At 41.3% G+C, this 20,535-nt stretch overlaps 1 protein-coding gene across 1 annotated transcript in view; it reads left to right on the plus strand.

The window, feature by feature from the left end:
* The window catches only part of MAML1 (mastermind-like 1 (Drosophila)), a 40,533-nt gene extending 20,256 nt beyond the window's left edge, over positions 1 to 20,277 (plus strand). Inside the window, exons 2-5 of the mRNA XM_006898114.1 lie at positions 13,071 to 14,486; positions 16,504 to 16,770; positions 17,445 to 17,541; positions 19,310 to 20,277. Coding sequence (XP_006898176.1) covers positions 13,071 to 14,486; positions 16,504 to 16,770; positions 17,445 to 17,541; positions 19,310 to 20,277 — 2,748 coding nt within the window. The remainder of the gene's footprint in view (positions 1 to 13,070; positions 14,487 to 16,503; positions 16,771 to 17,444; positions 17,542 to 19,309) is intronic.
* The last annotated feature ends 258 nt before the right edge of the window (positions 20,278 to 20,535 follow it).

The following is a 20,535-nucleotide window of genomic DNA, read 5'->3' on the forward strand; positions in this document are numbered from 1 at the left end:
GGATTGTAGCACAGCTTCTTGTCACTAGGCCATCAGAGCTCATGGAGAGAAAGACTGTATTCTGCTAAATATTTATATAGCCTTTCTTTTTTAAAACCTTCCTGTCAAAACAACAACAAAATCTTCCTGTCAAAAAAGTGTTGGTCATGATCAAACAGCACAGGTACCAGCATATGTATTATTGAATGTCATCAAGTCCACTACAACTCTTAGCAACCCTTTGAACAGATCAGATCAGAAAGTTGACCAATCTTATACCATCCTCATGATCACCATCATTCTTAGGCCCATTGTTACAGTTGCTGTGTCATTCTGTCTTGTTGGGGTCGTCTTTGCTGACCTTTGCCAGAATATGTCTTTTTCCAAAGACTGGCCCTACTAACATGCTCAGAGTAAGTGAGATTGTGTTTCCCAATTTTTGCCTCTAAAGAAATAATACCCTAGTTGCACTTCTCCAAGACAGGTATGTGCGTTCTTTTAGCAATATATACACCTTAACCTTTAAACTGACAGCAGATTTTCCCAGTGCAACATACCTTTCAGTTCTTAATGCTGCTTCCATGCATGTTGATACTAAGGCCATATTCCTGGTTTTAATATTATGCTTTAATTGCCTAAAAGAAAACTAATTTAGGTAAACTGGGTGAGGATTACACTGAATTTATAATTATTTCAAAGTAAGATGTTTAAAAATAGGTTATGGTAAGAGTGGCCAGGCACTAAGCTGTATAGTTTTCTGGAAAATCCATTTATCTATAACTTGCTATTTCTGTGTATTGTGTTTCATATGCATGCTTAGTGACAAGGAATGATGTCAACAGATCTCTCTAGTACTCATTAATAGTGGGTTATTTACATTATAAATTGACACTGTTTTAAACTATTAAATATCTTAAAGTGAGAATTTTAATAGGCCTTAGTTGATGGTTCTGTGATACTCAGTTTTTTAAAATATTTTACAAAGAATCATTTGTGGGGAGTTCTGGTGGCCTAGTGGCAAGAAGCTGCACTGCAATCACAAAGAATCATTTTTGTCCATCGTGTGTGAGATTTCATCATAGCACAGCCAGTTTTTCTGGTAATGACACCACCTTGCTGAGACTGTTTGTGCTTGGCCTTAAGGAGGGAGGTGCTCTTTTTCTCACAGTTTGAAGCTCTGGCTCATCCTTTTCAGCTGCTTGTGTTTCATAAGCAGATTAATCTTTTAGCTTTACAACCAGGAGCAGGATTGATTTGGGCAGTTATCAGTCTGACACAGGTGAAGTGCAGAGCTACAGAGATGGGGAGGGGGCCCCTAACATCTACAAGGGTGCATTCTCTAACCCTTTGCATATTTTTCTCAGGAACATTTTGTAATGATCTGAGTCCTTCTGCTACATAAAAGGAACCATATTACTCTTTCAGGGTTGTTGTGAAGATTGCCTGAATTCAGTGGTAAGAATGTTTGGTTGCTGAGTGGCCTGTATGGGCCCTCCACCAGGTCAGCATTGTGTCTCTGCAGCACTTGGCTCATGCTTGTTCTCTCTTATAGTAACTCATTGCTACTTATGTGCACATAGTAGTTCTAGTATTAGAGGAGAGTACTAAATAGCCTTCAAACTGCCAAAAGGACAAAACAAATATGTCTTGGAAAAAGTGCAACCAGGAAGCCCCTTGGAGGCACAGATGGTGAAGCTTAATGTCTCATATTTTAGGCATGATGTTAGGTGGGACTGGTCCTTGGGGAAGGATACCATGCTTGGAAATCTGGAAGGTCAATGAAAGAGAGGAGGATCTTCAATGATAGCTTGATACAGTGAAACAGTGGGCTCAAATATGTTAGAGATGATCAGAATAGGGCAGGGTCACTGTGAGTCATAGATAGTGGACTTGATGGCACCTAACAACAACTTGACGTACATTTATTGGATTATTCCTCTAATAATTGGAACTTTAAATGCACAAAAATAGATCTTCTTTACCTAAAGAGGCTCTTTCTTTCCTTAAAAATTATTTGGGTTTGTGAGGGTCCTATGAATGTGTACATAGGGTGATGCTGGAGGAGGGACATGAGGATATATTAGATGCTAATATGATGTCACGTTGAAATTACTGTTATTTGATTAACTGTTTTCACCTTTGAAAACATATGTTTCTACCTATATTGTTAAGAAATTCCAATGTGCCTCTCCGCTAGTGGGTAGCATGATTTCTGATATGGTTGAAGAGTTACTAGTACCCGACTTTGAAGGTGTTGGGGCCCAGATGTGAGTTATGAAGACTTGAAGGGTATGAGGAACCATTGGAAGACTTTAAAGAAAATAACCGTATCAGATTTGGTTTTTAGAGTGATTGCTCTGGTTGTGATGTGGAATATAGGTTGGGCAGGCAGGGGATTGCAACAAATCTATCTTTAAGGGCTACGGATAAGCCAGATGAGAGATATTGGTGTTGCTGAATAGAGAGAATTGAAATCAAGAAATGTTATGAAAACAACTATGAGATGTATCCTCTCACCCCAGTCAGAATAGCAAAATTTAACAGAACAGCAAACATCAAATGCTGGCAAGGTTGTGGAGAAACTGGAACCCTTATTCATTGGTGGGAGTATAAAGTAGTGCAACCATTATGGAAGGCTGTATGGTGCTTTCTCAAAAAGTTGCAAATAGAAATACCATTTGACCCAGCAATTGCACTACTGGGAATATACCCTAAAAAAGCCATAACCACCACCCAAGCAGATACATGCACACCTATGTTTATTGCTGCTTTGTTCGCAATAGCAAAGAGCTGGAAACAACCCAAGTGCCCATCAGTAAACGAATGGATAGAGAAGCTCTGATATATTCACACAATGGAATACCATGCAGCATTGAAAAAAAGGAACTCATGAAATACTATACAAAATAGATGACCCGAGAAGATATTATGCTGGGTGAAATATCTCTATCACAAAAGGACAAATATTGCATGGGGCCACTGTTGTAGTACGGGACTGACATTGGGGTTGAGGGAAGACAAAGGGGGGAGGAATGATGTATACTGCATTGAAACAGATGAGGGAGAGAACTGTTTAAAAGGGATATATGATTGGGTATTATTGTCATGACATGAGTCCAGGATGAATGCTGAATAGTGGAGTGGACTTGGGGGGAGGGATTGCATAACAATGAAAGAGTTTTTCTTTTACTTTTCAAGAAGAGTGAATTGGGGGGAAGGGGTAGGCAGGGAGGAAAATGCAACAATGAATGAATGGAAACCCTAAGTCTCTGTAAACTTTCATTAAAATTAATTTTAAAAAAATTTATGGAGGTTGAATCAGTTGGACTTTGTTATTGCTTGGATACAGGGAATAAGGGAATGTTCGGGATACTGCTCTTGTTTTTAGTTTATGTGATTGGGGTGGCATTAGAGCAATATTCACTGAGAATGAATGGGAAAAAGAATGAGTACCTCTACGAGACGTACAGTAAGTGGTTGGATAAACAGAAGTCTGGATGAGTGGTTTCTAGATAGTACATTCATCCACAAATAATGCTAGATTTTTTTCTTCTGGGCATTAAGAGCTTCCAGTGGGGATTAAGGAGCCCTGGTGATGCTGTAGATTTGGCATTGGGTTCTAAAGGAAGGGTCATTGCCTCTAACCCTCCATTTGCTCTGTGGGGAAAAAGCTAAGGCAATCTGTTTTCATTAAGATTTACAGTCTTGGAAATCATATAGGACTCTGTTCTGTGGTTTAAGGGGTTTAATGTCTTGGCTTAGTAGAGGATTAACTAGGAGATAGGATAGCATGGGGGGGGGGAGTTGGCATGGGGGAAAGTCACTCTAGAGTAGATAATCTAGAAATTTCTTTGAGGACTTTAAAAATTAAATCAATCCAGTTGCCACTGAGTTATTTCTGATTCATGGTGACCTCATATTTTACAGATTTCTTCTTGTTAGATGCTGTTGAGTCAGCTCCAACTCATAATGACCCTCCATACAACAGAATGAAACACTGCCTGGTCCTGTGTAATCGTCCCAGTCACTGTGCTTGAGGTTGAGTTTATTGTTGCCACCATTGTGTCAATCAGTCTTGTTGAGAATTTTCTCTCATTTGCAGACCAAGGATCATTACCAAGTATGATGTCTTTCTCCAGTCACTGACCTCTCCTGATAACGTGCTTAAAGTATGTGTGATAGAGTCTCACCAGCCCCACTTTTAAAGAGCTTTCTGGCTGCACTTGTTCCAAAATAGCTTTATTTGTTCTTTTGGAAGTCCACAGTATATTCTTTATCAGCACTACGATTCACAGGTATTAGTTCTTCTTTAGACTTTCTTAGTCATTGTCCAGTGGTTACAGTGAGCAGTGTGAGGAGTGAGGAGGTAGAAGAGGTAAGCAAGCAGGGCTAGATAACTCAGCATTTGTTCTCTGGGGAGGAGGGGTTCATTAAGCATTCAGTCAGGAATTTCGAGACTTGGGGCTGGCTGAGATTACTCAGGGAGTGTATGTAGACTACGAGGAAGACTCCAATATTTAATCGAAGAACAAGAGACGGATAGACTGGAAAGAAATTATTAGGAAAGTAAAGAGAAGACAAAGGAGTATGAAGAAAAAAGAACTTTAATATGGAAGGAATAATTAAGTGGTAACTAGAGAGAAAAGAAAGGACTGGAAATGCAGATTTCATTTAACAACATGATTTTGTTTGTCATCTTTAATGTCTCCCTTACTTTTTATTCTCAGTATCCAGTCAGTCAACCATCAGTTCTCAGAATGTTGAGATTGAATAATAGGTGTCTGACTGAAGAAAACTAACAGGACAAAGTAAGAATGGTGAATTCCTAATAAAAAGGGACAGGAATTGGGAACCCTTAGTGGCTGCTGATGTGTAAGAAACATTGAAAAAAAAGAGACACGATGGTTTTGGTAACTGAGTTGTGGAAGAATATAGGTATTATCTCTGAGTTTCAAAGCACAGAATCTCAGCAGTGGATGATTGAAGAGGAAAGAAGTAGCGATTAGGTGAGGGATTATCATATAAGGTTTAGTGCAGCAAGAGGGACGAGAAAGGATGCTGACTAATGTCAGCAAGGAATGGTCAACTCTAACATACTGTATTTTCTAGCAAAACTGCATTTAGCAAAGAAAGTATTCATGAACCATTCCTTTTTGTCTTATGCTGGACAGCCAAATTCAAAGAAGCATTGATTATCCAGAGCAGAAAGCCTGTGGCACCTCTGGGGCTTCCCTGTTAAGGGACTGCAGAGTACAGTTTGGGGAGACTGACTTAACACATCAACCCTTGACTTACCATTGTTTGTTGTTCAGGCACAGCTCATTGCATCCCTATGAACAAAAGACTTAACCCTGTTCTATAACTATCATTTCTCTAAGTTCATACAGTTTCCAGGACATGTTGTTTAGGAAGTAGATGCCACTCCTTCCAAACCTGTCTTAATTTGGGAGCTCCACCAAACACTGTCCACCTTGGGTGACCATAATGGCATTTGTCACACCAGTGACACAGGGTTCAGCATCACAGCAACCTCAAGTTATGTCAGTACAGCAAATTGAAAGACTAGTGCTGTATCACTTAGAAGAATGTTCTCCCAAACACAATACCAGGCCCAGGGAAGCAGCCTTAGGACCCAACTGACTTTTAAATACAAAGACCCACCCACCAGGTCCTGATTGACCCTAAACAAGAGGCTTCCAGCCCACACAGCTCATTGTTAGCTAAATCCAGCAATTACGCATGCTGTATTTTCTATGCAAAACTGCACCTGAGGAAAAAGTGTCCTTGAGTCAATCTGTTTTCTCCCCACCCTGGATACCCTTATGCTCTTGGGGCCTTGTGTAATGTGAAGACACCACAGAAGTTTTCCACTGACTCTTTTGAGCTAAACATCCCTGAAATTCAGATTGACTGAAAGCAGGATTATGAATTTGTGTTAACCTTACACTTGCAAATTAGTCTCTGCTTTAGTTATCACTCTCTCCTTTCTCTCATTGCTGGTTAATCAGATCATGAGATTATGATATAGCTTCCACAGTTTATCTTTACATATGTCTATTTCGGGGACACAATTCAATTCATGCCAACCATAAATAATGGATTTCTTCCACTTGGTTAGTATGGTAGGTAATTTCCAAATTTCTTGGTATGGTGAGTATTTCCAGCATTGCATCCATTTGTTGGAACATCTCAGTTGGTTTTCTATCAAGTCCTGGAAATTGTTTTTCACCACAGTCTTCAATACAGCTTCTTCCTTCAACACATTTGGCTCATTCTTTGTGGTACATGACTTGTATATTCCTTCCTTTTTCATTTTTTGTTGCTTCCTTTGTAATTCAATATTTTGTCAAAAGAATCATACATTATTGTAGCTGAAATCTAATCACTCTCCTGGCATCACTCAAGTTACTTAAGCTTGAGAAATGGTAAACATGTTCGTCCCTTCCCCCCTAATTTCAGGCTTTTTTATATTTCATTCTAATACCTTACCTTCTTAAATTGTATTTTGAAATCTTTCATTCAAGTGTTCTAACTTTATTTCTTCATTCACTTTAGACATTTTATGGGTTTTTTTGTTTTGTTTTTTTTAATTTTTATTATTTTGTGTGCGTGTACTGTCAAATCAGATCTGACTGGTACAGGAGGATATTGCTCCTCCTTCTCCGGCAGAGCATCTGTTGGATTCGAACCATGTTCCTCTGGGATTGCAGTGCAACTTCTTGCCACTAGGCCACCAGAGCTCCCCTACACTTTATGTTTTTAAGAGCAGATTTCAGAGTCCCTTCTGACATCCATTTTGGTCATGTGTTTTTAATGACCTTTGCATTCTTTATGTATAATATCCTTAATGTCATCCCACAAGTCATCTGATCTTTAGTCATTAGTGCAACAGACCTATTTTTAAATTATCACTAAATTCAGGTGGGATATGCTCAAAGTTGGACCTTAAATCTTGTGGACATGAGTTCATTTTCTTCTGCTTCAGTTTGAACATAAATATAAACATTTGATGGTTTGTTCCACAGTTGTGCTTGTTTTTTCTAACTGGTGGTATTGAGATTACCCATCGACTCTTTCCACAGAAGTAGTCAGTTGGTTACCTTTGCATTTCATCCATGTATCATCAGTATCTGGATTCATTTCTTTCACCAAGGCTGTATTTTCCAACTATTGATCCTTATTCTTTATTTCCAACTACCACATTGTAATCACCAATAATTATAAATGTATTATATTTGCTCTATTTCAGACTATAGAAGTTGATTAAAGCTTTTAATTTTTTTCTTTGGTATTAGTAGTTGTTAGGTAAATTTTAATAAGTTTATTGTTTTCCTTGTAGGCATGTAGATATCACTGACAGCATGCACTTCAGGATAAATCTTTAAATGTTCTTTTTGATTAGCAGTACAGCACATTAATGGACTATGCTGCCAGAGCTCAGTTTGAAAAGTTCTTTTTGATGATGAATTCAGTATCATTTGTTTTCAATTTGTCATTTCTAGCATAATAAACCATATATTTGTCTAGGTCAATGGCCAGTATAAGTCTGAACTAGTTGTCTCAGGTGCCATTGAGTCAAGTATGACTCATAGCAACCCTCTGAACAAATCTGAATCCTGTCCTATCTTCTGCCAGCCTCACAATCTCTGACACGAAGCCATTGCTACAGTCACTGTATCAGAACACTTGGTTAAGGATCTTCCTCTCCTTTCCTCCACCATTGAAGCATGATGTCCTTCTCCAAGGAACTGCATTTCCTCGTAACATGCCCAAAGTATATGAGAAAAAGCTTCTTTATCCTTTGCCTCCAAGGAGCATTCCAGCAGACCTCCTCTAAGACCTAACTGTCTGTTCTTTTGGCAGTCCCCAGGATCTTCAGTATATTCTTCTCCAACACCATAACTCAAATGCATTAGTTAGTTATTCTTCTTTTATCCTTATTCTTTGTCCAGCTCTCAGATCTGTAGCAAGTGATCAGGAAGACCATGGTCTGAATCAGGCTCACCTTGGTCCTCAAGCTGACATCATTGCTCCTCAATGATTTGGAGAGGTCTCTGACTTCACCCTTTCCAGTGTACTGTGTCTCCTGATAGCCTGACTGCTGGTGCCAAAAGTATTACTTGTGGATTCAAATAAGATGAAGTTTTGACAGTTTCCATATTTTCTTCATCTATCATGATATTGCCTATAGGTCTTTTGGTGAGAACTTTTTTTTTCATATTTTATTAATTTTCATAAACATTTACAGAGATTTTGGGTTTCCATTCATTCATTGTTGCACTAACTTTTGTTTTCTTGATGTTGAGATGCAGTCCATACTAAAGGCTGTATTCTTTGATCTTCTGCAGCAAGCATTTCAAGTCTTCCTCACTTTCAGCAGGCAAGCTTGTGTAGTCTATAATAAGGCAGGTTGGTTTTTTGTTTTTTGTATTTTTTCCATTATTGTGTGTGTGTGTGCGCGCACGCGCTTGCAGTCAAATTGGATCTGACAGGAGGTTGCCCCTCCTTCTCCAGCAGAGCATCTGGTGGATTCAAACTGCATACCCCTTGGATTGCAGTGCAGCTTCTTGCCACTGGGCCACCAGAGCTCCCTATACGGCAGGTTATTGATGAGTCTTCCTGCAATCCTGATGCCACATTCTTCATAGACCAGCTTAATTTTTAAATTAGGCGGTTTCATTTTATTTCTTTTTTTTTTTTTACAGCTTTTCCTAGATTCATACTTTGTACTTGCCATGTGTTTTGTAACTGTTTCTTCTCATTTTCATTTGTGCCATGTCAACATCATTAAGGTGGACTCTACTTTGAGAAAACACTTTTTCCCCAGTTGTATTTTGAGTGCCTTCCAACCTGAGGGCCTCTTATTCTTGGCACTATATCAAACAGTAATCTACTGTTATTCATGAGGTTTTCATTGACCTTTTTTAAAGCTTTGCTTGCCAAGCCTTCCTTCCTATTCTGTCTTCATCTAGAAGCCCCACCAAAATGGGTGATAACTGCTGATAATTATTGGAGGCATAGTTTTCAACATCACAGCAACATACAAAGCTACCACTGTAAGACAGACAGATGAGTGTTGGCATTAGTACATAGAAGTCAGGATTTGCAGCACAACACAAAACCACACAGTCCTGGGAATTACAGCCCAGCCAGATTAGCACATATTTGAAGACATAACAATTCAGTCCATGACAGGCTTCAAGGTTTCCTCATTTTTGCACGTGCTTCCACCCCCAGTTACTTCATTCTAGTTAAACTTTGAACAGTTGTGAGGGGAACGGCTTAGTGTTTCCTTTGGCTAAAAGCAATTGGCATTGAAAAATTGCATTGCTACTTTGAAACTTGTCTACAGCTGCTGGCCTGTGGATATTGAAAGAGGGAGTGGTAGCTTTTTCATTCATAATTGTTGGAGCAAAAAAGGATTCTGTTCCTAATCTGGGACAACCAGCTGGCTCATCAAGTGCCTTGACCTCTTCAGTTTCCATCTTCCTTCTTAAGAAAGTAGAAAATGTACCTCTGACTTTAGGCAGCCCAGGTCTGGCACTGTAGAGCAAATCATTTTCCAAAAGAAAAACAATAAATGTACAAAAATTTAACAAAGAAAACCTGTCATTAATATTTCCTTGTCAGTTAAGTTGATATGAATTTACCTTTCATAAAAGAAACTTCTAAACTACCAAAAGTAGTAATTAAAAACATTTCTTTTCCCTCTTGCCTCTAGATGGCAGTAGGAAGCAGGAGAAATGATTCATACTTTGTATGTTCCACATTAAAGTTCTTTTGTTAGAAAGGTAATGTTCTTGACATGGGTATTAGAATTGTATATAGCTTACTTCTGCTCTCTAGGTCCTTTTATCTAACATAAGTTTTTCTGAGACTTGTAACTTGAGCAGGCACATAAAAATTTAAAGAAAAAAATGACTGTTTATAGAGTACTGTGCAGTAGTTGGTTTTGGTTTCGTACAGTTAAGAAGTAAAGTCTTGGCTTGGGGTGGGGGGATAATGGAGCATAGAATTGGGTCTTAGAGGTCAAGACAGTTGCCCTACGGTTCCCTTGCTTGTTGCACATTTGTAACCAGCAGATAGTTTACTGCTGAGCAGATGGTGCTGGCAGAGTCAGAGTGCTCCTACCCTCAGGCTCTTGAGCAGGTGGTAGTAGGTCAGTGTGGTCCTTTTCTGCAGTCAGAGGACAGTATCACGATGTGCTGCATGTCTCACACACCTTGGAAAACTATTTAAATATAATAAAGCTGTTACTTGGACTTGGTGGGAAGCAGTGTGGAAGAAATTGAATCAGATAGGCAAAGTAAACATAGAAAAGGAGTACATCTTGTCTAGAGGGTGAGAGTTGGCATCTTTTCCAACTCCGTAAGGAATCATGTCAGTGAAAGCTTTTGAAAACTATGCTGGAGAAATAGTGGGTAGGTAGCACTTTCCCCCCTCCTCATTGTCTTTCTTAAAGGTCACTAACTCCGGAAATCTTGTGGCTGGTTTCCTTTTTTTTTTTTTTTTTTGTTCTTTTCATGGATGGGTATATTTTTTTTAAATGCCATTTCTCTACCAGCAGGAACAGAGGCATAGGCTCCCCAAGACCCAGTTTTCAGGTTTGAATACCAGGGCTCCTGGATAATCTCTTCTTGGGCTGAAGATCACGTTTTCTCCCCCATAAAGGTAGTACCTGTCAGAGAGGCCTGGAGTAAAGGCCCCCTGGGTTTGGGCAGCAACCACCCAATCAGAGCAGGGAGCCCACCTCTGCCTTCTATATCACCTCATTCCTGTGGGCGACATCACAGTATGGGGGCCTCTGAGTGGCCTTGCAAGTACACAGGAATACGTTGTGAGTTTCCTGGACCTTAAACTTGAATGGGGTTAGGCCATGCTTTGGAAGAAATGGGAGCCATCACAGAAGGGCTGCTTCTTGTTGCAACCACATACACACTGTGTGTGTGTGTGTGTGTGTGTGTGTGTGTGTGTGTGTGTGTGTGTGTTTTCTAGCCACCAGCTCTACCATGATGGGTGTTTTCTGGGCTTGGCTGTCATTTTGGAAAACCATGGAGTCAACCAGAAGTCCCATCTCTGGTTTAGCTTGACTGTATGCGCTGCCCATGGCTGGGTGACCCCCATGCTGCCCAGAGTCCAACTGTGCCAGTATTGTTACTATTACAAAGAACATTGAATCTATAAAAGTATCTGCTTATGACCTATCTCCTTAAAGGCTGGAAACCTCTGAAGAGCAGGGACTACCTGCTTGTGTCTTTTATTTATTTAATCCATATTATCAATTTATTTCCTTTTTTAAAAAATTTATTATTAATTTCAGTGAAAATTTACAGAGACTTTGGATTTCCATTCACTCATTGTTGCACTTTTCTCCCCTCCCAACCCTCCCCCCTAGTGCACTACCCTCTTGGAAAAGTAAAAGAAAAATTCTTTCATTGTTTTACAAAGCCTCCCCCAGGTCCACTCCACTCCTTGCTCTGGACTCCAGTCATGACAAAAATACCTAATTACATATCCCTTTTAAACAGTTTTCTCCCTCAACTGTTTCAATGCAGTATACATTATTGAACCCATCTTTCTCAGTCTTCCCCCAACCCCGATTTTAGTCCTGTTTTACAACAGTGGCACCATGCAATATTTATCCTTTTGTGACTGAGCTACTTCACCCAGCATAATGTCCTCCAGGGTCACCCATTTTGAATAGTATTGCATGAGTTCCTTGTTTTTCAATGCAGCGTAGTATTCCATTGTGTGAATATACCACAGCTTCTCTATCCATTCGTTTGTTGATGGGCACTTAGGTTGTTTCCAACTGCTTGCTATTATGAACAAAGCCATGATAAACATTGGTGTGCATATATCTGCTTGGATGTCAGTTCTGGTCTCTTTGGGGTATGTTCCCAGTAGTGGATTTGCTCGGTCAAATGGTATCTCTATTTGCAACTTCTTGAGAAAGCGCCGTGACACCTTCATAGTGGTTGCACCATTTTATATTCCCACCAACAGTGAATAAGGGTTCCAGTTTCTCCACAACCTCGCCAGCATTTGTTGCTTGCTGTTCTGTTAAATTTTGCTATTCTGACTGGGGTGAGATGGTATCTCATAGTTGTTTTGATTTGCATCTCTTAGAGCTAGGGATTTTGAACATTTCTTCATGTGCTTGTTGGCCATCTGAATGTCTTCTTTGGTGTAGTGTCTGTTCATATCCTGTGCCCATTTTTCTGTTGGCTTATTTACCTTTATCTTGTTGTGGTGGCTTGTGTCTTTTTAATCTCCCCCCCCCCCCCCCCGAGATACCATAAGTTACTTTCGATGTTCCCCCATTTATACCTCCATTTGGAAAGTTCTTTCTGGGCATTTGGAGGATAGCCAGTGGTAAACGTGTTCAGAGAGACAATATTAGATCAATGCTGCAAGATCTGTTTGTGTCTTTATTGCTTTCATAGCACCTGCCTCTATCAAAAATTGACCTCTTAATAAAGTTTAGTTGACTAAATTTTGTTAATGAGAAACCTAGAGAAGCAGATAATGGTGATGTCAGGCCAAGTGTGTATGGGCTTGAAGTGACTAGCTAGAAGTAGAAATGGACACATAGCAGAAACAGTGTGGTGGGAGATGCTCAGAACTGAGGGGATAGAGAAAAGGCAAGGACTGACAGACACTAGAAGAAGAAATGGGCCCAGGCAAGAAAATGTAAAGATTGGAGGAAGGGCTTGAAAACTGGCCAATGTTAAAATATGGAGGTATAGCACTTATTACTAACATTTAACAAAACCTGAAAAATAGACCAACTTAACAGCAGAAACACTCAAGTGTAAAGTAGAAGGTACATCTGGTCTCATAAATAGCTAGGTCCACGATTCTGATATATCTATGTATCTTTCAGCCCTTTTTCTTTCTTCATTGGCTCCATTCTTAGGCAGTCCCTCAGGCAAGATGTCTCTGGGTGGTCTCAGGTTAGTGTCCTGCCAAGAGAAAATACTGAAGTCCAGGTACCAGCTGACTGGTTTGATGTTCTAAGCAAAGGGGACTTGATATATGACGTTGTATGCGTAAGTCACTCTTTTCAACATCTTTTTTTTTTTTTTCAGCATCTCCATGACACAGTGAAGAGGAATCTTGACAGTGCTACCTCTCCCCAGAATGGTGATCAGCAGAATGGCTATGGAGACCTCTTTCCTGGGCATAAGAAGACCCGCCGGGAAGCTCCTCTGGGAGTGTCCGTCTCTGCCAATGGTCTGCCTCCAGTCTCCCCACGTGGGCAGACTGACAAGCCTCCTGGTGGAGATGCCCACCAGCCTAGTGGGAAACACTCATTGGTCCTTGATTCCGCAAACAAAAAGTCTCTGGCTGACTCAAGTCTCCATTTGAATGGAGGCACTAACCCCAGTGAGTCCTTCCCTATGAGCTTGAACAAAGAGCTAAAGCAGGAGCCTGTTGATGATCTGCCTTGCATGATTGCTGGGGCTGGAGGCTCCATGTCACAAAATAATCTCATGCCTGACCTGAACCTGAATGAACAGGAGTGGAAGGAGCTCATTGAGGAGTTGAATCGGTCAGTGCCTGATGAAGACATGAAGGATCTCTTCAATGAGGACTTTGAAGAAAAGAAAGACCCAGAGTCTTCGAGTTCGAACACACAGACCGCATTGGCACAGGACATTAATATTAAGACTGAATTCTCCCCAGCAGCCTTTGAGCAAGAACAGTTAGGCTCTCCACAAGTGAGAGCTGGGTCTGCAGGACAGACCTTCATGGGGCCTTCATCCACCCCTGTGAGCACAGCCTCCCCTAGCCTTGCGTCCTCCCAGACCATGTTTCACACGCCTGGGCAGCCTACACCAGAAAGTACCAATGCAAACCTGATGCCAGCATCATCACAGACTCAAAATGTACAGAGAGCTCTTTCTGGGGTGGTGCTCCCCAGCCAGGGCCCTGGAGGGGGTACAGAGTTATCCTCCGCCCACCAGCTCCAGCAGATTGCTGCCAAGCAGAAACGTGAGCAGATGCTTCAAAACACACAGCAAGCTGCCCCGGCCCAAGCCCCAGGTCAGATGTCCACATGGCAGCAAACAGGATCTTCCCACAGTCCCTTGGATGTTCCTTATTCTATGGAGAAGCCTCCTAGCCCTCCCAGCTACCAACAAGATTTCAGTAGCTCCAAATTGCTCATGATGCCCAGCGTGAACAAGAGTTCTCCTCGGCCTGGAGGCCCTTACATCCAGCCCAGCCATGTAAACCTGCTGAGTCACCAGCCACCAAGTAACTTGAATCAGAACTCTGTGAATAACCAAGGGCCTGTGCTGGACTATGGCAATACAAAACCCCTTTCTCATTACAAAGTGGACTGTGGGCAAGGAAGCCCTGGGGCTGGCCAGAGCAAGACAGCTATGCTAGCTTATCTACCCCAGCAGCTGCCTCATATGAACACCGAGCAGAACCCCTTGTTTCTTATGAAACCAAAGCCAGGAAATATGCCTTTCAGGTCGTTGGTTCCACCTACCCAGGTAAATGGAAAGCTTCCCTTATATATTTAGCAAATAAATATATGAGTAAGGGTGAGAGCAAAATTGGATGAGTTTCAGTTAGCTGTTGAAGGAGTGAGCAGCTGTTCACTGGCCTTTAACCTTCCAAGGACTGAAAAATTAATTGTAAGACAAATCAGGGTTAATTCTTAATAAATAAAAGTAGTATAAAAGTCCTTAGTGTAACTAGATTTTTAACTAGAGGAATATATTAGTCCAGTGTTTCTTTGCTGTTACATAATTTAAATGGAGTTCTCTACTCTTTATAAAGATCACAATTATTGTGCTGCTTTAGAGGTTTGGGGAAGTTTTTACCCCTACATTCAGATGTTAACAGATGTTTAGTGTTTGTTAAGTGGATTATATTTCAGGTGTGCACTGCTTTTGCAGTGCATCTAAACTCTAGTTAATTAGACATGGTCTGCAAACATGGCAGGATTATATGGTTCCATATGGGCAGTGTTTTGTTCTTTTGTACACAGGATCACCAGACAAGATAGAAAATAGCCTAGTGCTAGTTATTCCTTATTATGATCATTATTTGCATTTCTACACTTGTTCAAATTTACTTGAAAGTATGTCCCTTTCTTGGAAGGCTCCTTGTGGCTAGGACTTAGAGTGTAAACAAGCATAGAGTGGAGATAGAATAGAGCGTGACTGTGTTTTTCACTTCCTCTACACTATCTTCTGTAGATAGCTGTCTGTAGATATCTGTAGATACATACCCTTTTTGTAGATGCATACCCTTTTTATTATTTGTGTGTGTGTGTACCATCATGTCAGATCTGACTGGTACAGGAGGAGATTGTCTCTCCTCCAGCAGAGCATCTGGTGTACTCAAATAGCTTACCTCTGATATTGCAGTGCAGCTTATTGCCACTAGGCCAGCCACCAGAGCTCCCCTGCATACCCTTTTTAAGAGTTATGGAGAATATTCAGTAGTGGATATCCCAAAGATTGATTGTGAATTGGGTTATATCCTGGTTTTTACTGCCATAAAAAAGCCTGTAATTTAAAAAAAAAAAAAATTAAAGCCTGTAATAAAATACCTTTGTGTATAAAGGTTTTCATTACATATGACTATTTCTAATGGCCAGAAGCTTGGAGCCGTTTAAGAGCCTTCTAAAAGGAGGCAATATTTGTAAATGTTGGTGCAGCCACTTATTGTACAGCCATTAAAAATGTCCTTCATAGAGGACCACAGTGATAACGTCTGTCATTTGCTTGGTTGGTTTTGTTTTCTTCCTTTGTTGTTCATTTTCTTCTATCCCTCCTCTCTCCCAAATAACTGTCATTTGAGTAGAACTTTGCAGCTTTCTATGCACTTTCATACTGTTTATGTTTCTGACGATAGGAGTGAAGAAATGGTCAGAATTTCTCTGCAGCAAAATTAGAATCTTATAAAGATCAAAATTATGAGTGAATAGACCTAGAAAGGAGTCTCGAAATTTTTAATTTATTTAAGTAATGATAATAACTATTTTCCTGTTTTAATTTTTTCACTTGAATTTAAATAATGATGTGGGGATAATACTGTGATTGTCTTTGTTGGTCCATTAATAACCGATAATACCCAGTTTGCATTGATATTCCCTTGATTTGAGAGCATGAATGTCTGCAAAAACTGAGCAGTTGCTTCACAGAAAACTATTTGTTCACAGGTAGCAGATGATAACAGTTTAAGTGAAAGCAACAAAACTAGGATGAAAGTTCTCTGTCAACCAGAGCCCTTTCTCATAATATTCATCAGCTCCATATGCCTACAGACATGCTGACTCAGAGTTTACAAGCTATAGTTGCTTCTTGGAATTCTGGGTAACTTTTCCTGCTTCCCCCACCATAGGGTGACTGTCACTTGGATTTGTTAGCAGTGCAACTGGATCTGAGATTTAGATTCAAGAAAAGAAGCCATGAATGTGCCACTTTATAGGTGGAGCTTGGCTTCATAGGTTTCCCTGTGTCCCACCTGACCCAAGAACCCTGTTTTCTGTGTTGACAGGAGCAGAACCCTCCTAACATCCCTCACGCGTCCACATCTGTGCCAACGCAGGCCACTAGTGTGGGGACCCAGCCACCAGCTGTGTCTGTGAGCAGCACTCACAACAGCACTCCCTATCTTAATAGCCAGCAGCAGGCAGTGGTAATGAAACAGCATCAGTTGCTTTTAGACCAACAGAAGCAAAGAGAACAGCAGCAAAAGCACTTGCAGCAGCAGCAACAGCAGCAGCAGTTCTTGCAAAGGCAACAGCACCTTCTGGCAGAACAGGTAAGAAGAAATGGGGGGGAAAACCCCTTGTCCTTTGGCCTGTATCCGAAGTTATGACAGAGTCTACAAACTTTCTTACTGATGCATTTGCCTTATTTGTATGTCCAGACTTCTGTTGGAGCATAGTTTCTCAGGTAATGACAGTCTGTCAAAAGTTGTTTTGTATTACTAACTGGAATTAATGAAGGCAGAATGTGTAGCATGAATAAACTTTGAAAAGATCTTGCTGAATGAAATAAATCAGTTACAAAAGGATAAATACTGTGTGTGCTAATTTGTATAAAATAAGCAAATATGTATAGAAACCAAAAATGATTAGTTGTTTCTTTTGTGGACATTTAGTTTATGTTAGTGGTGGCAGGATGATTTGGAAAAGGATACCAAACATAGTTGTATAAGTTGAAGAATGTAATCGGTGCCACTGTTGTTAAGATGGGATATATTTGGTTATATCTTTTTTCTTGCCACAATTTTTTTCCCCACAATTTTTTAAAGTCTCCAAAGTGAGATTGTCATTATCATTGCCTAACCTCCAGGAAAAAAACTTGTAAAAAACAATTTACTTTAGAACAGTTTACTTTTCTCTGACCTAATTTACAATGTACATGACAATTTACTTTTCCCTGACCTAATTCAATTTTTTATGTGGTTTTGTTGTTTTTTACTTTTTCTAGGAAAAGCAGCAATTTCAACGCCATCTGACACGCCCACCACCCCAATATCAAGATCCAACACAGAACACCTACCCACAACAGGTTGGACAGTTTGCAGGTAAGGGGCACAGGAGCATTGGAGAGGGAACAGGGAGGTACAGGTGCTAGATCTGGACATTGGCCTTCTCAGCTTGCTGTTAGTCATCTAGTGCTAACTGAACTCCTGCTCCCTAACTTCATAGTTATTATTCACAGATTTAATTACTTATATGGACTTTAGTTTGTTTAAGAAAATGACTTTCTGTTTACCCTACAGCACCATGAACAGAGGATCAAAGGGGCTGATGGGGAGAAATGCTTAATACTTGGTTCCTGGCCACACAGTATTTTGAAACAAAGGCCTTTCTAGTTGGAGGACATCTTATCAGCAGGAAATTACTTCTATATAAATTCTTAAGAAAGTTCTTTACTTCTTCCGTTATGTCTCTACAAAAAATGACTGTCTCTTGTTTTCCATAGAAGAGGAAGCTAAGTGTACTTGTATGGCCTTTTAGCTCTCCACTTTCTTCCTGTCTACTGACTGTGGTGTCACAGATGACCACATCATCATTGAGTGGTTGTCTTGAAAAGGCAAGAAACCTGCCTGGTATCAGGCTTACTGAGCCCTTGCTTGGGCTGTTGTTCAGAAACAAAGAGATAGAAGTTGATAAAGTAAAATCTGTCCTTTACCTGCCCTCCTACTTCTTCCTGAAAGAGCTTTGAAATGTCTCTTTTTTGGTAACCTTCTCAGTGTCAGGTGACCCAGAGAGATTGGCAACAATTGTATGTCCTTGAGGAAAATACTAGGTGGAGGTTTATATGTGTGCTGTTTAGGAGCTGGAGGAGAAAAAAGGAGAAAAAACAAGTAATCAGATTATGGCTAATCTTAGAACAATTAGTCTACCACTGCACAGCCCTTCAACAGCAATTCCTGAAGAAAAGGCCCCTTCTGTCTCATTCTTCACTGTCTCCCAGCCATTGCCTGTCACCTATAGCTTGTTAATACCTGATGAATTCATCCTGTCATTCTAAAATTTTCCCTCTCTCAACTGTTTTACCAACCTCATGTATAAACTATCAGGACAGGTGAGGGGTAATTTTCATACATCCTCCCTCCTTCATCCCCCACTGCCACACTTTATGTACCCCCCTTAGGTGCCACAGTCACTGTGCAGTTACTCTGGTTTTATAGCTCATTCTTGAACACAGCATCCACAGGTCTTCAAAGTATAACCTCAAGTCTCTTTCCAGCTTTATCTACCCATTTATTTGGACACTATCCCCACACATACTGCCTTTTCATTACTCCGTGTCTCTGTGCACACACTCTTTTCTGTACTGATAGTGCTTTCTCTCTCTCTCAAATTCATAATTGCTAAATTTCTACTCTTTTTTAAAAACCCATTGATTTTGTGGGCAGCACTGTGAAGCAGTCCGTAAATTTTCCATGATATTGACCTCCTGGCCCTTGATGTTCCCATGGTTACTGTGAAGCATGTCACACCCTTATCATATCATAGAGTAACTTCTGTCTTCCAACAATACATCCAGGGATGGCTCCACCCCTGAGTTCCTATTGCTCTGCATAGGACCCCTCACAGAATACAGATATGCTAACTATTTGCAAAGTGATTGAATTAATTTACTAGCTTCTCCTCCCAACAGATTTCTCCCTGTCCCACCCTCCTGTCTGTCTGAGCCCATTGTTGTTCCAGGCCTAGCCTAATTCTATTCTAGCTTGCTTTTTCTTGTTTGCACTAACTATGAAATAGGGCCTGTGGGTGGCAAAACATTGGGTGGTCAAGAAATGCCAAATTGATCCAAAACATTTTTTCTCTTGCCTCTAGGGTCTTCTGCTGCTGTGCCTGGCATGAATAACTTGGGCCCATCCAACTCCAGCTGTCCTCGAGCATTCCCTTCAACTGGGAATCTCATGTCAATGGGCCCTGGACATGGTGCAGTTTCCTCATTGCCCTCCAGCTCAAGCCAGCAGGATCGGGGTATGACTCAGTTTGCTGGCTCTCAGAACAGCCTCTATGGCATGACCTCGGGCATAAACCAGATAGTTGCCCAGCCTCCCCCACAGGCCACCAATGGACACGCCCACATTCCACGGCAGGCCACCGTGGTTCAGAACACCTCAGTCTCAGCTGCTTATGGACAGAACTCTCTGGGGAACTCTGGCCTCTCCCAGCAGCACAGTAAAGGGGCCCTTAATTCCGCTTTAAGTAAGCCACAAGTCCCAAGGGTTTCAGCAGCCATGGGTGGCCAAAACCCATCATGGCAACATCAAGGAATGCCAAACCTGAGTGGTCAGACCCAAGGGAACCCCAGCGTAAGCCCTTTCACTGCTGCCTCCAGTTTCCACCTGCAGCAGACCCATCTGAAAATGTCCAACCCACAGTTCTCACAGGCATTGCCCAACAGACCAATGGCCCCCATGAACTCAACAGCTGCAGCAGCTTCCATGCTGCCCTCTATGAACACCCAGCAGAGGACCAGCGCTCCTGCACCACCACCTCCACAGGGACCCTCACCACAGGTCCTGACAGGCTTGAGCCAAGCCGTGCCTGAGCTGAGCACATTCAGCCAGAACTCAGCCCCACAGATAGGGGGCCGGGCAGGGCTGCACTGTGCCCAGAGCTACCCAGTGCGGACCACAGGCCAAGAGCTGCCCTTTGCCTACAGCGGGCAGCCAGGCAGCAGTGGACTGCCCAGTATGGCTGGGGACACGGACCTGATTGACTCCCTGCTGAAAAACAGGACTTCAGAAGAATGGATTAATGATTTGGATGACCTTCTAGGATCACAGTAATGAAGGTCTTCTTAGTGTTCACTCAACATATATTTTTGTTTTCAGATTGAAGAAAGAACTACTTTGGACCAAAAACACATGACACAGGGAGCTGGGTAGGTTCAGCCAGAGTGTAAGGGCCTGTTGACACCGGCTCTGCAGGCACGTGGCTCCCAGGCCAGCAGTTGTAGGATGTTGGGCTGGCCCCAGACTATCTGCTGGCTTCATTACCTGGTGTTGGACTATCAGGAGTATGTTCTAAAGGTGATTTTCTGTCCA

Source organism: Elephantulus edwardii, unplaced genomic scaffold (assembly GCF_000299155.1).
Source record: "Elephantulus edwardii isolate Elephantulus edwardi_28Jun2011 unplaced genomic scaffold, EleEdw1.0 scaffold00221, whole genome shotgun sequence".
NCBI lineage: Eukaryota > Metazoa > Chordata > Mammalia > Macroscelidea > Macroscelididae > Elephantulus > Elephantulus edwardii.